Genomic DNA, 12,560 nt, shown 5'->3' with positions numbered 1-12,560 from the left:
AAGGAGGAGCTCAAATCCACAGTTTTATTAACTTTGGGGTTTGGACTTACACATATAACTGGGCACAGCAAAGGGTGGGTCAGGGAGACCAGGGACTGAGCATCCAACACAGGATCACCCGTGGGCAGTTGGAGCACCACCTTCCTTCCCCTCCAAGAGATGGTGCGGGAGGCCCAGGCACTGGGACCAGGGCTACCAGGAAGGTGCAGTCACTGCAGGAACTGGGGATTGGCTGGGGCTTTAAATGATAAGCAGAATTTCCTGTGAACTTTTAGCCCCTGCCTCTTGCGCAAAGCACAGGTGTCTGGCGCTCCGGGCCCCACCCTGGAAGGGGTTGGCTCACACAGACCTGAGCTGGGAGGAAGCACTCCTGTCTCCTCTGTGCCTATGTTTGTCTTTCAGTGATGGTTCCAAGGATGCAAAGGGTCCTATGAGCCTAGAGCAACTGGCAAAAGGTGGCAGAGGTCTTGGGAATAAAAAAGGAATTCACTTTGGGGCCTTGAGTTCAGGTATAGGAGGAGGAGGCCAGGGGTCTGTGGGAGACGTGCCTGGACTGGCCACTGAATGACCTCTCCAAGCCAGGGCTTTTCCCCAGCTATAAGCTCAGTGTACCTCTCCTTGGCCCTCCACCACCCAGGGGACCAGGTTCCTGTTTCTTCTTGAGGTCGAAGGGGCAGATGGCAAGTACGGGGAAGACCCTGCCAGGAGCCCAGCCTCACCTCCCCCAACCCCTGTTCCTCATGGTAGGGAGACCCCAGGTCATCTACACTTCTGTCTGGTCTCCAGGCTCAGCACTGCCCAGAACTGCCAGTGAGGGCTCCTTGCCCTCTAGGAAGGCGATAATATTCTGCTTTTGGCTCTGGAGGGCCAGCTGAAGGGGTGTGCAACCCTCTGCATTCTGGATGTCCAGCTGGGCACCAGCTTTGATGAGCACTTTGAGGATGGCCATGTTGCCCTTCAGGGTGGCCAGGTGGACGGGTGTCCAGCCCACTTTATTGTAGGCATGGACATCTGCATGGTGCTCTAGGAGGTTGATGACGCTCAGGAAAGCACCCCTCTGAACTGCCAGGTGGAGGGGTGTCCAACCTGACTGCTCTGCAGCATTGGGGTCGGCTCCACGTTGCAGCAGTGCTGCCACTACCGCCTCCTCCCCATGGCAGGCAGCCAGGTGCAAGGGGGTCCAGTTCATGCCACCGGGAGCCCCTAAGTCTGCATGGCTGTCAGCCAGCAGGTGGATGATCTCCAGGTGGCCCTTATAGGCTGCTAGATGCAGGGGTGTCCAGCCCTGCTGGGTTGGCAGCTCCAGGCTGGCCCCATACTTGAGTAGCATCTTGCAGATAAGGTATCTGCCCCTAGCGGCCGCAGTGTGCAGTGGACTGTAGCCATTCTGGTCCAGGGCATCAGGGGTTGCTCCAGTCTTCAACAGGTGTTGGATGGCCCTCACTTTGCCTCGCTCCACTGCCAGGTGCAGTGGTGTCCTCAGGTTTCTCTGCTGAGCATCTATTTTTGCCCCCTGCCCCGTCAGCAGCTTGACCAGGCTGATGTGGCCAAAGTAGGCAGCCAGGTGGAGAGGGGTCTTTCCCTCAGCCTCGCGCAGGTTGAGGTCAGCTTGACGGGAGACCAGAAGGCGTGCCACATTCTCGAAGTTGTTCTGCACAGCCAGGTGGAATGGGGTCCACCCCTCATGCTCCTGCACATCCACGCAGGCCCCATGATCCAGGAGCAGGCGAGCGGTTCGATCGTCCCCATTCTGAGCTGCGAAGTGCAATGGGGCCCAGCCGTCCTCATCTGCCAGGTTGGGGTCGGCACCATGTTCCAGGAGCAGAGCGCAGAGGTCAGGCTGCTGGTCCTGGGCGGCGATAAGGAGAGGCGTGTAGCCACAGGCTGTTTGGCAGTCCACATCGACCTCATGAGCCAGCAGCAGCCTCACCTGCTCCACGCTGCCCCGAGCCGCCAGGAAATGGAGGGGCGTGACCTTGTTCTCACAGATGCACAGCTCCTCATTGCTGGGCACAAGGCTTTCACTGTCTGAGAGCTGCAGAACCTGTTTCAAGTAGTCTCCTGAGTCTGCTGAGAGAGGGAGGGGGTTGGAAAAGGACCTCTGGCCTGTCCGGAGGTCGTCTCAGCCACCCCCCTGCCTCCTTGAAGTATCGCCCACGAACAGAAACCATAGCAGGGTCTTTCCTGATTACCACAGACCTCTGTGCAGGACTCGCTGTCCTAGAGAACTGACTCTGGCAGTTCTCCCCTTACAAACGGGCCAGAAAGAGGCCTTAGTGAAAGTCCTGGCCCCACCCCTTAGCGTCACGCGACCTAGCCAACCCTCCGACTCTTCCAGCCCCACTTCCTGATCCTTAAAGGGGACACAAATAATGCCCACCTCGTACTGCCATTTTGAGGACAAATTATGTAGGTGAGAACTCTCAGAGGAATGCTTGGCACAAATAAATGCAAGTTGAAAATGAATTTGTGGGGCTCTATGATCTGAACTCCTGAGGCCATTAGGACTCGCTTTCTTCCTGCTCTGCCCAGTAGTATATTAGAATTAAAAGCAATGAGTTCTTTAAAAAAATTACTGCCAGACCAACATCCCCCAGAGATTCTGATTTAATTAGTTTAGAGTGGCCAAGACATCAGTTTGCTTTTTCATTCTCTAGTTCCTAGGCCAGGGAAGCTGGAGAAAGGGTATGGCTGGATTCCACTCCCTCCTCCACCATGAACTGTCTGCAAGCTGTGGCACCCTGGACTCACCACTGTCAGTTAGCTCCTGGCTGACCTCCTCACTGACCTGGGGAGGGAGAACCAGAAGACACGGGTGGATCAGCAGGGCAGTCCTGGTCCATGCCACCTTCCACTCCTACCCTCTCTCCAGTACTCTCCACCATTGTTAGGACTCACATGTGCCCTGTCCTAGGAGACCCCCTCCTGTGCTATGCCATTCCTACCACCAGCTGTGTCTAGAGGAAAACCCTGAGCAGAGGAGACCCTGCCTGAAAGGGGTGACCAGGGCCTTGACTTCCCCTTGGGCTATCGGGAAAGCAGGTGGCTTTCTGGGCTCAGCCAGGAGCCCCCCACTAATCATCCTGGTCCCCATATTAGGAAATGGACAGGAGAACAGAGTGATGGTGTTGGTGCCCATGGTGGGAAAGCCTGGGAGAGCTGAGGGCTCCCTCTGAAGAACTGGGCTGTGCTTCACTTCACACATTTGAGAGAAGCTGAGTCTTTCTCAGAGGATGAGCCACGGCCATTACCAGCTCTTGGAGAGCCTTTGTACAACTTAGGAAAAGGTGTCCCCAGGTGGGCTGCTTGGCTTGGCCTGCAGAGAGTGGGCTGGGTCCCCACTTCCCCCTCAGCCAGTGGCCTTGTGAAGGCCACTCCAATTCATGCACCTCAGTGCCACCAGCTGCCAGAGACCATGCCCAGGCCACCACACTCACCTCCCAGGGCCGGCGGAGAGATGGTTTGCAGGACACCTTCCTGGCTGGGGCCTCACTCTCGGGATCTGCCACAGGACTCTGGAGCAGGGAGAGCAGCATGTCTGTCTCAACTGTGATGTCTGCTCCACAAAGCAGAGAGAGAAGAAAAGAAGCAACGCGCTGACTAGCAGTCCCTTCCCCATCTGGGAGACCCTACATTTCCTGTGTCTCCCCATTCCTGGGCACACACACACCCACCCATGGGCACCAGGAGGCAGAAAAGATGGGTCCCAGCCTTGGCTCTGCAGGGCCACCTTTGGCAAGTCACTGACACTCTGAGGACCAGTCCTTTTCCATAAAATGAGGAGAAGGACCAGGGGCTCTTTGAGATGAGCATGCTCACACCAATATGCATGTTTTCATAGTTCCTAAAGACTGGGTAACTTTGAGGTCTACCCATGCTCGTGACCAAACAGCCTGGGAGCATCTCACACTAGCAGCACCAGAGCCAGGCCCAGCTGCCTTCCAGCAACAAGGGCTACTCCCTGCCTCCCACAGAGGCACACACCAACTCCTAGCATAGCCCTCCGACTCCCAGCCCTCCGCTGTCTGCCCCACCCCTCCCAGCTCTGAAGCCCAGGTTCTGCCCCCGTGCCCTGCAGGCCTCTCTGCCGAGCCTTCAGGAGTGACCTGGGGCTTCCACCGTCTCCTCTCCTGGCCCTCTCTCACCCTAGCCTCACCCCACTGCCCAGTCCCTCAGCAGGTCAGGCTGGATGAGAACCTGGAAAGCAGGGCCTCTTCTTGGGGTCCTGGTCCCAACAGCATCTCATCAGGTCCGCCATCTGCCGGGCCTCCCCTGGCCACTCGCTGGAGACAGAGTGCAGGGAGGGCCTCAGGCCTGCAGCCACTCGTACAAGGATGTTCATCATGTTGAGACCTGCCAGAGGAGGCCCAGCTGTGTGAGCGCTGGGGGGCAGGGGCGGGGCGGCCGGGCGGCGGGGGGGCCCCCGTGGGTTGGTGCAGGGCCTCCACAAATGCATGGGGAGTGAATAGACTGCGGGCCCACTTGAGGCTGTAAGCTCTAGTCCAGCTTCAGCCACCTCCCAAGCCAAGACCAGACACAACCCCACCCTATAGACCTTTGCTGTCCAAAGACAGCAGGGCTGGCCATCAGGCCTCACTAAGAACTTGACTTTCAGCCTTGTTACTTGAATTATTCCAGTCTCCTGACTGTGTATGTACCTGGCGTGCTAGGCAGCAGGGGTGGGAGTGGGGGACACAGGAAAGAGCACATTGAAAGCAGAAGAACTAGAGCCAGAAAGATGGCCTGGGCTGAGGTTTGCCCTGCCTCTCACTGTAAGATGAGAAAGTGGGAAAGTAGGAAGGAAGGAGGGTGCAGAGGAAGGAAGGAGGGTGCAGGCGGGAACCTCTGAAAAGAAGATGGTTCCCGCACCACAAACCTGCCACTGGTTTGTGTTGGGGTGAACCCTTAGCCCCCCACAACCCCTTCTAGGACCCCATCTGAAGGGACCACCGCCATCTGCTACCTGAATATGGTTTCTTCTGAGTGAGTACCTCCCAGATGACGATCCCGAAGCTGCAGACGGGGAAAGTGCTACCTGAATGACCTGGGCTGGGGGGCCCCACAGACCACACAGTCCCAGGCAAATCCTCTCCAGCCAGCCCCTCTCACACTCCCCTCCCACATGCGCAGGGAGGGCCAGACCTCAACCCTGTCCTGCCCACCCTTTGGGCCGTGGGGTCCAGGCAGGGTGGTTGACAACCAGCTACTTTCTGTGTATGGAGCTGGAGCCCAGCTCCCTTCTCACCTGTACACATCGTATTTGGGCCCTGGGGCCTTGTTACTCTCCAGAAACATCTCAGGGGGGATGTAGCTGAGGGTGCCCCGCAGAGCCGACCTCTCAATGTACTGCATTCGGGTTGACTGTTCCATCCACTTGGATAGGCCAAAGTCTGAGATCTGGGAGGAAGCCAAAGGTGGGGACAGGGAGAACAGTCTTGCCTCCAGCAAACTGCCTTGGTTTCTCACCCCCCGTCCAGCACAGTGTAGTGGTTACGAACACGGGCTCTTTCCCAGCCCTACCACACAATACCCGGATGGTCTAGGACAAGTTACTTATCTCTTCAAGAGCCTCGGTTTCCTCATCTACAAAACTGAACTAGTAGGAGTACTTAATTCACAGTGCTAGTATGAACATTAAATGAATAAATATGCAAAAAGCACTTAGAGCAATGCCTGACACAGAGTTAAGTACTTAATAAGAGCTGCATTCATCCAGAGGGCTACGGATAAGGTGGCTGTCTTTGGGGAGCTTCTGTCCATCCTCCTCCACAGGCCCTGAAGCATTTACACTGTGGATATTTGTCCCTCTTTGCTTCCTCCCGTTGATTCATTCACACACCAACTGCAGATTCAGTGAGTAGCAACCAGGCTGGGTACTGAGGACCAGACAGCAGACAGGAAAGATGAGAAGCCCCACACCCATGGCTGTCCTCAGTGGTTATCCAGAAACAGAGTATACTCCCTAATGAAACAGTTTCACATGTGATCGTGTGCTCACAGTTGGGGTGCAATATGAAGAGGCAGGGGTGCAATAGGGGTACACTGCAGGGGCCTGTGGGGTCGATCGGGGAAAACGTCCTGAGGAGGTGACGTTTGAGCTGAGAGCTGAAAGATGAGTAGGCCTTTGCTAGATAAGGAGAGGAGAGGGGAGTACTGTTCCTGATAGCAGGGACGGAATGTGCAGGAGTCCTGGAGCAGAACACGAGTGTGGCGTGTTTTAGGAAGTGACAAAAATGGTCACCGTAGCTTTTTATAGGAACAACTCACTTACACACATCCTCACTGAAGCACAGAATGAGAAGGACAGAGGTTCTTCTACCCACATGAGAAACGGAAGACCTAGGCCCAAAGAGGCGTAGTGCAGGCATCCTGACACGCTGCTTCATGCACCAAATCTCACTGCTCATTTACCTCTGTTTTAGCTGTGATTTTCGCCTTCAGTATCCAACCATGAAAGAAGCTGCTCAAACCTCTTGACAGGCCCTTCAGATAGGTAGATATTCCTGCTTACCTGGAGGAGACTCCAAAAAGGGGAGCAGGGGTTGACCAGAGCCCTTACCTTGACATGCATGTGGCTGTCCAGGAGGATATTGCCTGGCTTGAGGTCAAGGTGGAGCAGAGGTGGCTTAATGCTGTGGAGGAAGTTCATAGCCAGGCTGGTTTCATGAATGATGCGGAATTTGAGCTGCCAACAGAGGCTGTGAGTGGGCAGCATCTTCTCCAGGGAGCCATTGGCCATGAACTCCATCACAATGCCCAGGGGCTGCTTGCACACCCCATAGATGGGCACGATGTGCTGAAACTTGATCTTCTCCATTTTGGTTGCTTCTTCAATGAGGCAATTCACATCAGAGCTATGGAGCGGGAGGAGTGAGAGATGGAAGGAGGTGACCCATTGATACAGGAGCAACTAGCTGAACACACACACTAGACTTGATGCCAGGCTGTGCAGAGCCAGGGAAGCCTCAGGAACTTGTGATTTTGAGGAGGAGGAAAGAGAGACAAGCAACAATGCCCAGTAGGATGCATGGATTAGGATCTAGATGGCTAGCAGGAAAAAAATCCCCAAGAAGTAAAGGAGTTTTCAAATTTAGGAACAAGTTCATTTTAATAGAAGTAGCCACAAAAAGCCTGCCATTTATTCTGGCTGCTTTCTATATCTCCCCCAGCATATTGCAAGGCCTGGAAGACCAATATTGTGCCTCCTGCTTCTGTTTTAAATTATTACTTATTGCCATTTTGATTATGAAAGCAATACACATACCTTGTAGAAAATTTAAGGAATACAGGAAGTTATTTAAAAAATTGTCGTAATCTAACCTTACGGAGTTGCCTCTGTTAATATTCCAGTATATATATCTTGCAACACATTTCTAAGGTCTCTGTCTCCCTTCCTCTCTCCTTTTCACTCCTTCCTTCTCTCTCTCCCTTTCCCTCACACAGTCTGGGCTGGTCTGTGATCTGCTTTTCCCTGTGGTGTAGCCGAAGCCCTTTCCTACATTGTTATTCTTCTAAAGAAAAAACTGTAGTGGCCACATGCTGTCCCGTTTATGGATAGGCTGTACCTGTTCCTCTGGCTACTCCCCTAGCACATTGCCGTGCGCAGCGTAATATAGCTTTGCTGGCACTGACCGAAGTCAAGACTTAAGGGAAGGCCTTAGAAAACAAACATGGGCAAACCCTCTGGCTCTTTTCACTGAGTGTATCCACAGAGCAGTAAGACATGCAAATAGTTACAGATTGTTTGGGGATGGTGGGATGAGGATTAGGGAGAAAGGGCATTAAAAAAATGAAATGACTACAGAGAAAAATAAAATAAAATAAAAGCACAGTATTTGCAAAGGTGTGTTGTCACTGCAGTCACACGCTGCTGGGAATGTGCTCACAGGGACTCCTTGGGCAGCCAGGCAGACCCCCTGAACCCAGGAAAGCCAGCTGCTCTTCCTCAAGTCTGGGCCGGCTGGACAGTCCAGGTTCTATTCTCATCTCTGCTTCTCTGCTGTTCCGGAGAGCTCCCCTCCACCTCTGCGATATATTTTTACTTGTCTCCTTATGTTCTTTTGAGGTCACAGGAACTAAGACCTCTGTCATGAAGTGCAAAGAAAGCGAGGGAGCTGAGGGCACTTGGCCCTGATTTCAAAGCCCAATTTCACCACTCACTCTTCGCAGGACCTTGAGCAGGTAAACTCTCTGTACCTCAGTTTCTTAACTGTGAGCTGGGACAACAGGAATGGCACAGTTCCCCTCGACATCCAGACTTCTTGAATGCACATGCCATGCCTGTTGTCTCGATCTCCTCCCCTCCCACCACCCTTTCATCTGATTTCTGGTCTCAATACTTCGCAGAACAGCTGTCGCTGAAGTTACCAATGACCCCAAGTTGTTCTAGCCTACGAACGATCTTCAGTTCTTGGTTCACAGGTCAGATCTCTCATTCCCTTTCCTCAAAATATTCACTTACCTCAGCTACGTGCCCACATTCCCCAGGATTTTTCCCTCTCCTTCTGGCCACTTCCTCTCTGTTCCCCTTGCAGGCTCCTATTCTGTCTCCTGACCACCAGGTCCAGTCCTGGGCCCTTTCCCTTCATCCTCTCACTCTGTGCTCTGCTTCTAGGTAACGTGAGCATCTCCAGTGAATGTGTCTAGAGGTGAACTCTTGATTCTCCCCTAACACCTGCTCTTCCCTCAGCCTTCCTCATTTCCATGAATGGGGTCTTCACCTCCCAGTCCGCAAAGGTCTTCACGTCATCCTGAATCCTCTTTCCTCTCCCTCCCACACGCCGTCCCTCAGCACATCCTGTCAGCTCTATCTTTAAAGTATAGCAAGAACCTGGCCATTTCTCACCACCTCTCCCACTGGCATCTTGGCCCAAGCCTCTTAATTGGCCTCTCTGCTTCTCTCTCTTCCCCTCCACCATCTACACTCAACCCAGCTGTCAGTGTGATACTTTCCATATGCCAGTCAGAGCATGTCACTACTCCCCTCAGAACCTTCCAGGGGCTCTCTTCTCAGCCACGGTAAAAGCCCAGGTTCTTCTAATGGCCTACAAAGTCCTACATGACCTGCCTCCAGACACAGCAATGTGATCTCATCTCCTGCTGATCACTCCCTGCCTCTGCTCTTGCCAAATTGGCCTCTTGCTGCTCCTCCACCGTGTCAAGCATGTTCCCATCCCAGGGCCTTGGCACTGGCTTTTCCCTCTCCCCGAGAGGCACATGGCTTGCTCCTTCCTTGCTTCACATCTTCACTCGGATGGCACCTAATGAGTAAGGTCCCTAGTCTACATAAAATAGCAACCCTACCCCAACTCTGGCAATCCTAATCCCCCCATACACAGAAGGCCAACAAATTAATATGTTCTTAGAAGATTAGACAACTCAATCCTCCTTAGGTATTTTAATCAAGAAAACATCAAGTGGCCATAAGTGCTATAGATAAAATTATTTGTGTGTTTGTTTACTTATTAACTTATTTATTATCTTCCTCCATTAGATGAGAAACTCCATGGAGGGTGAGATTTTCGTTTCTTCACTTGGTGCTTAAAATGAATGAATGCTATCCATGTCCTAGCTTCAGTGACAGATAACAAATGAGTCACCAACTTTATGTGGTTAGCTCAGACCTTCACTCTGACGTCTGCTTGGCAATTCTTCTCGACATGTACAGCACTGAAACCATGATCTTTCTCCTCACACCTGGGCCTCATGATGTTTCACTTGTTAACTGTCAACAGTATAATTCAACAAATATTTACTGAACACCAACTATGTGCCCAGCACTGGAGCTACGGTGGTAAACAGAACGTCTCCTCGCTCACAGAACAGACATTGTAGTGGACCCTGTTCCTTCGGGCAAGCCAGACACTGAGTCAGCTCTCACACTCCCTTCCTCACTGTGGCCCCCATAGTCAGCCCAGCACCAAATTGAGTGGGTTTTACCTCCTAAATATTGCATGATCTACCCTTCTCACTCAATCACCAACATGCCAGTCCAGACTCCGAGAGTCTGAATGAAGACAACAGTCTCCTAACTGGTGCAGCATCCATCTACCCTCCCAATCCACTCTCCATACTGCAATTCGGATCAATTCCTCCCTGTCACCACCAACCCCCGCCTGACTGCAAATCCTTCAGAGATTTCCACTGCTCCCCTTCTCTCAACTCTAGTCACAACAGCCATTTCCACCTTTACTTAGTATTCCCCTCCTGCCACAGGCCCTTTGCACATTCCGTTGCCTCTTCCTGGAAAGTTTTCTCCTCTCCACCTACTTAACTCACACCCATCTTTCACATATGAGCTCAAGCATAACTTTCTCAGGAAAGCCCTTTTCTGATTTCAGTCAAGCTCTATTAATAAGTTGTCACAGAACTGCATATCTCTCCTTTCTTGTAATACTTCTCACACTAGCATATTTACATTCACATGTGGGTTAGGTGGTTAATGTCTTTCTCCCCACAGGCTGCAAGGTCCAGGAAAACAGGGCCACATCTGTTGCATCCATCATTATACCTCAGGGTCTAGCACAGTGCCTGACATATAGTAGAAGGCAATAAGCATCTCTCAAGTGGATAAATGAATGAGGAGATGGAAGGAGGATCTGCTGAAACAATACATGTAAAACTCCTAGTATAGTTCTCCACACATAACAGGTATTAATTGCTGTTAAGTCCCTGAGCCCCTTCCACTCAGGGAGCTCCCAGGACATAGAAAGAAAAATGGCAGAAGTTCCTGTCAGTGTCCAACAGGGTAGACTTGCCAATGCCATCTGTTTCCTTTAGTTCTCTACCCAAAAGGCACAAATCCTAGAATAATCTATCTCTACTCCAAAGCAACAGGAGGAAGTTAAAGGAGGAAGTTGGGTGAGTCTGGGGCCCTCTCACTTTGTCTTATTCTTGAAGCAGGTGGGGGTCTGGGAATTAGCAAAGGAACAGGCTTGGATGTATAGAAGCTGTGTCCCGGGAACTTGCATGGTGTATGGTGTACTCAGAGAAGATGACAAAGAACATCCAAAATAGGATGCCAATAGGAGGAGCTCTCTCCCAGGCTCTCCAGTTGAAGGCCCAGGAGCCTTGGGAGAAAGACTTGGTTTTTGCATTCAAACTTCACGTCATGGCTGTCAAAGAAGCAAGCACATGACCAGCCAGGACCAGCAAATCTGGTTGGGCATGAGACTGGAGTCCGTCTCAATGAAAAGGCAGAGACAGGCGGAAAGAGTGGGAAAGAGGTGCTCGTGGTGAGAGTGGGGGAGGAGTCAAGGACAAAAGGAAAGACAGAAATTGCAACAGTCCAGGCTTGAGCTCCCAGCAGGACTTACCTGAGAGCAGCACGTGGCCTGGTCAGGATCTGCATCCCCCCAGACTCCTCCACCCTGCACTGCCTGGGCAGGGCCGCCTCAGATGGCCATGGGAAGGGAGACAAGGTTCCCCACAGGTCACAGCATCACTGGGCCAAGTGCCACAGCCTCTCAGCCAGCCCAGCCCTGCCTGCCCTGAGATTTGGAGGTTGGATAGGAGGGTGGCAGAGAGCCACTAAGCACAGTCCTCACCGCCCTGACACCCAGAAGGAAGAAGGCGCTAGAACGGAGGCAGGACCAGTTTGGGAGGTCAGGTGAGACAGAGGCATCCGGGAGGGTAGTTCCTGCTCACCTGTGACCTCTGTGGATTCCACAAACAGGTGTGGTGTGCCAAATGCACTTCAGTTACAGAAACAACGACGCACTGAGCCTGGGGAACTCAGGCCACAGGTAGAGTTTAGAAACGCTGAGGGGCGGTCCTCAGCCTCAACCCTGCGGGTCCCAACCTCGGGAGCTCTTGGTGCCTGGTTTCTCCTCTGTGAGAGGAGAGGGGCTGGCGGGGCAGACAGACCTGGTAGCGTCTGGCAGAAGGCAGGGGGCGCACTTGATCGCGTACTCGGTCCTCCAACGCCTGTGCCGCGCCTGAAACACCTGGCTGAAGCCGCCGCTGGCCACCGGGCGCCAGTCGCCCTCGAAGTCGTCGCGCGTGAAGAGGGCGAGGCTGCCCAGACGCTGCTCCACGCCGACGGCCATGGGGACGCGCGGCCGGCGGCTCCTCCAGGCCCCGGGCACCACCGCCGCGGCCCGAGCTTCCTGACGCTCCGGTCCGGGAGGCTGCGGACGGGGAGGAGGGCCGGCCCCGCTCCTCCCGCGCGAGGAGGAGCCGAGCCTGGGCTGCGAGGGCGGGGTGCCGCAAACCCAAACCTGAGCCCTGAGGCCCCAGACAGCGGTGCGGGACCCGGCCGGGGACTTGAGCGCGTCCCTCCGAAGCAGCCCCAAGAGGCCGCCTTCCAGCCCTCGCATCCTCCCTCGGTCTCAGCCTGTGATTTTTACCCTCTCCTTCACCTCTTGGGCTAGAGATGGTGCGGGGAAGGATGTTGTCCTGAAGTTGGAAGCAGGAGTCTGGCAAAGAAGTTGGCCCCATTTAATTTAGACTCGGCTCTAAGGCGAGGTTGGTTTATTTATTCATGCAGCTCATGTACTGCGGGTTTATGAAGCGTTCAGGACAGTGCTAAGGATCTCCATTGTTGAGTGTGAGGGCCTTTG

The 12,560-nt window shown here is 53.4% G+C and overlaps 1 protein-coding gene across 4 annotated transcripts; it reads right to left on the bottom strand.

The window, feature by feature from the left end:
- ANKK1 (ankyrin repeat and kinase domain containing 1) lies at positions 1-12,150 on the bottom strand. 4 transcript variants are annotated; one of them, XM_037065632.1, is made up of 8 exons: positions 11,866-12,150; positions 6,560-6,854; positions 5,246-5,397; positions 4,964-5,013; positions 4,198-4,353; positions 3,438-3,556; positions 2,752-2,788; positions 1-2,070 (listed from the first exon to the last, which is right to left on the bottom strand). In XM_037065632.1, exons 1-8 carry the CDS (start codon positions 12,045-12,047, stop codon positions 764-766), a joined length of 2,298 nt encoding a protein of 765 aa, XP_036921527.1. In that variant the 5' UTR covers positions 12,048-12,150; the 3' UTR covers positions 1-763. The 4 variants fall into 4 exon arrangements, with proteins under 4 accessions (XP_036921527.1, XP_036921529.1, XP_036921531.1 ...); XM_037065634.1 differs by having other exon boundaries at positions 1-2,067; XM_037065636.1 differs by lacking the exon at positions 11,866-12,150 and adding an exon at positions 11,647-11,852.
- Between the last annotated feature and the right edge of the window lie 410 nt (positions 12,151-12,560).

This window comes from Sturnira hondurensis, unplaced genomic scaffold (assembly GCF_014824575.4).
Source record: "Sturnira hondurensis isolate 20B ecotype Veracruz unplaced genomic scaffold, ASM1482457v3 Scaffold0015793, whole genome shotgun sequence".
NCBI classification, from domain to species: Eukaryota; Metazoa; Chordata; class Mammalia; order Chiroptera; family Phyllostomidae; genus Sturnira; species Sturnira hondurensis.
The sequence above is the reverse complement of the archived record's forward strand: the minus strand, read 5'-3'. Positions and strand labels throughout refer to the sequence as shown.

What these genes read in the sequence shown, in the direction of transcription:
- ANKK1 (XM_037065632.1), bottom strand. Translation starts at nt 12,047, where the DNA reads ATGGCCGTCGGCGTGGAGCAGCGTCTGGGCAGCCTCGCCCTCTTCACG. An exon ending in CTTCTGCCAGACGCTACCAG is followed by an intron (nt 6,855 to 11,865) that starts GTCTGTCTGCCC and finishes CCCGCTCCATAG; the next exon opens with CTCTGATGTGAATTGCCTCA. An exon ending in ACAGCCACATGCATGTCAAG is followed by an intron (nt 5,398 to 6,559) that starts GTAAGGGCTCTG and finishes GCTTCCTCCCAG; the next exon opens with ATCTCAGACTTTGGCCTATC.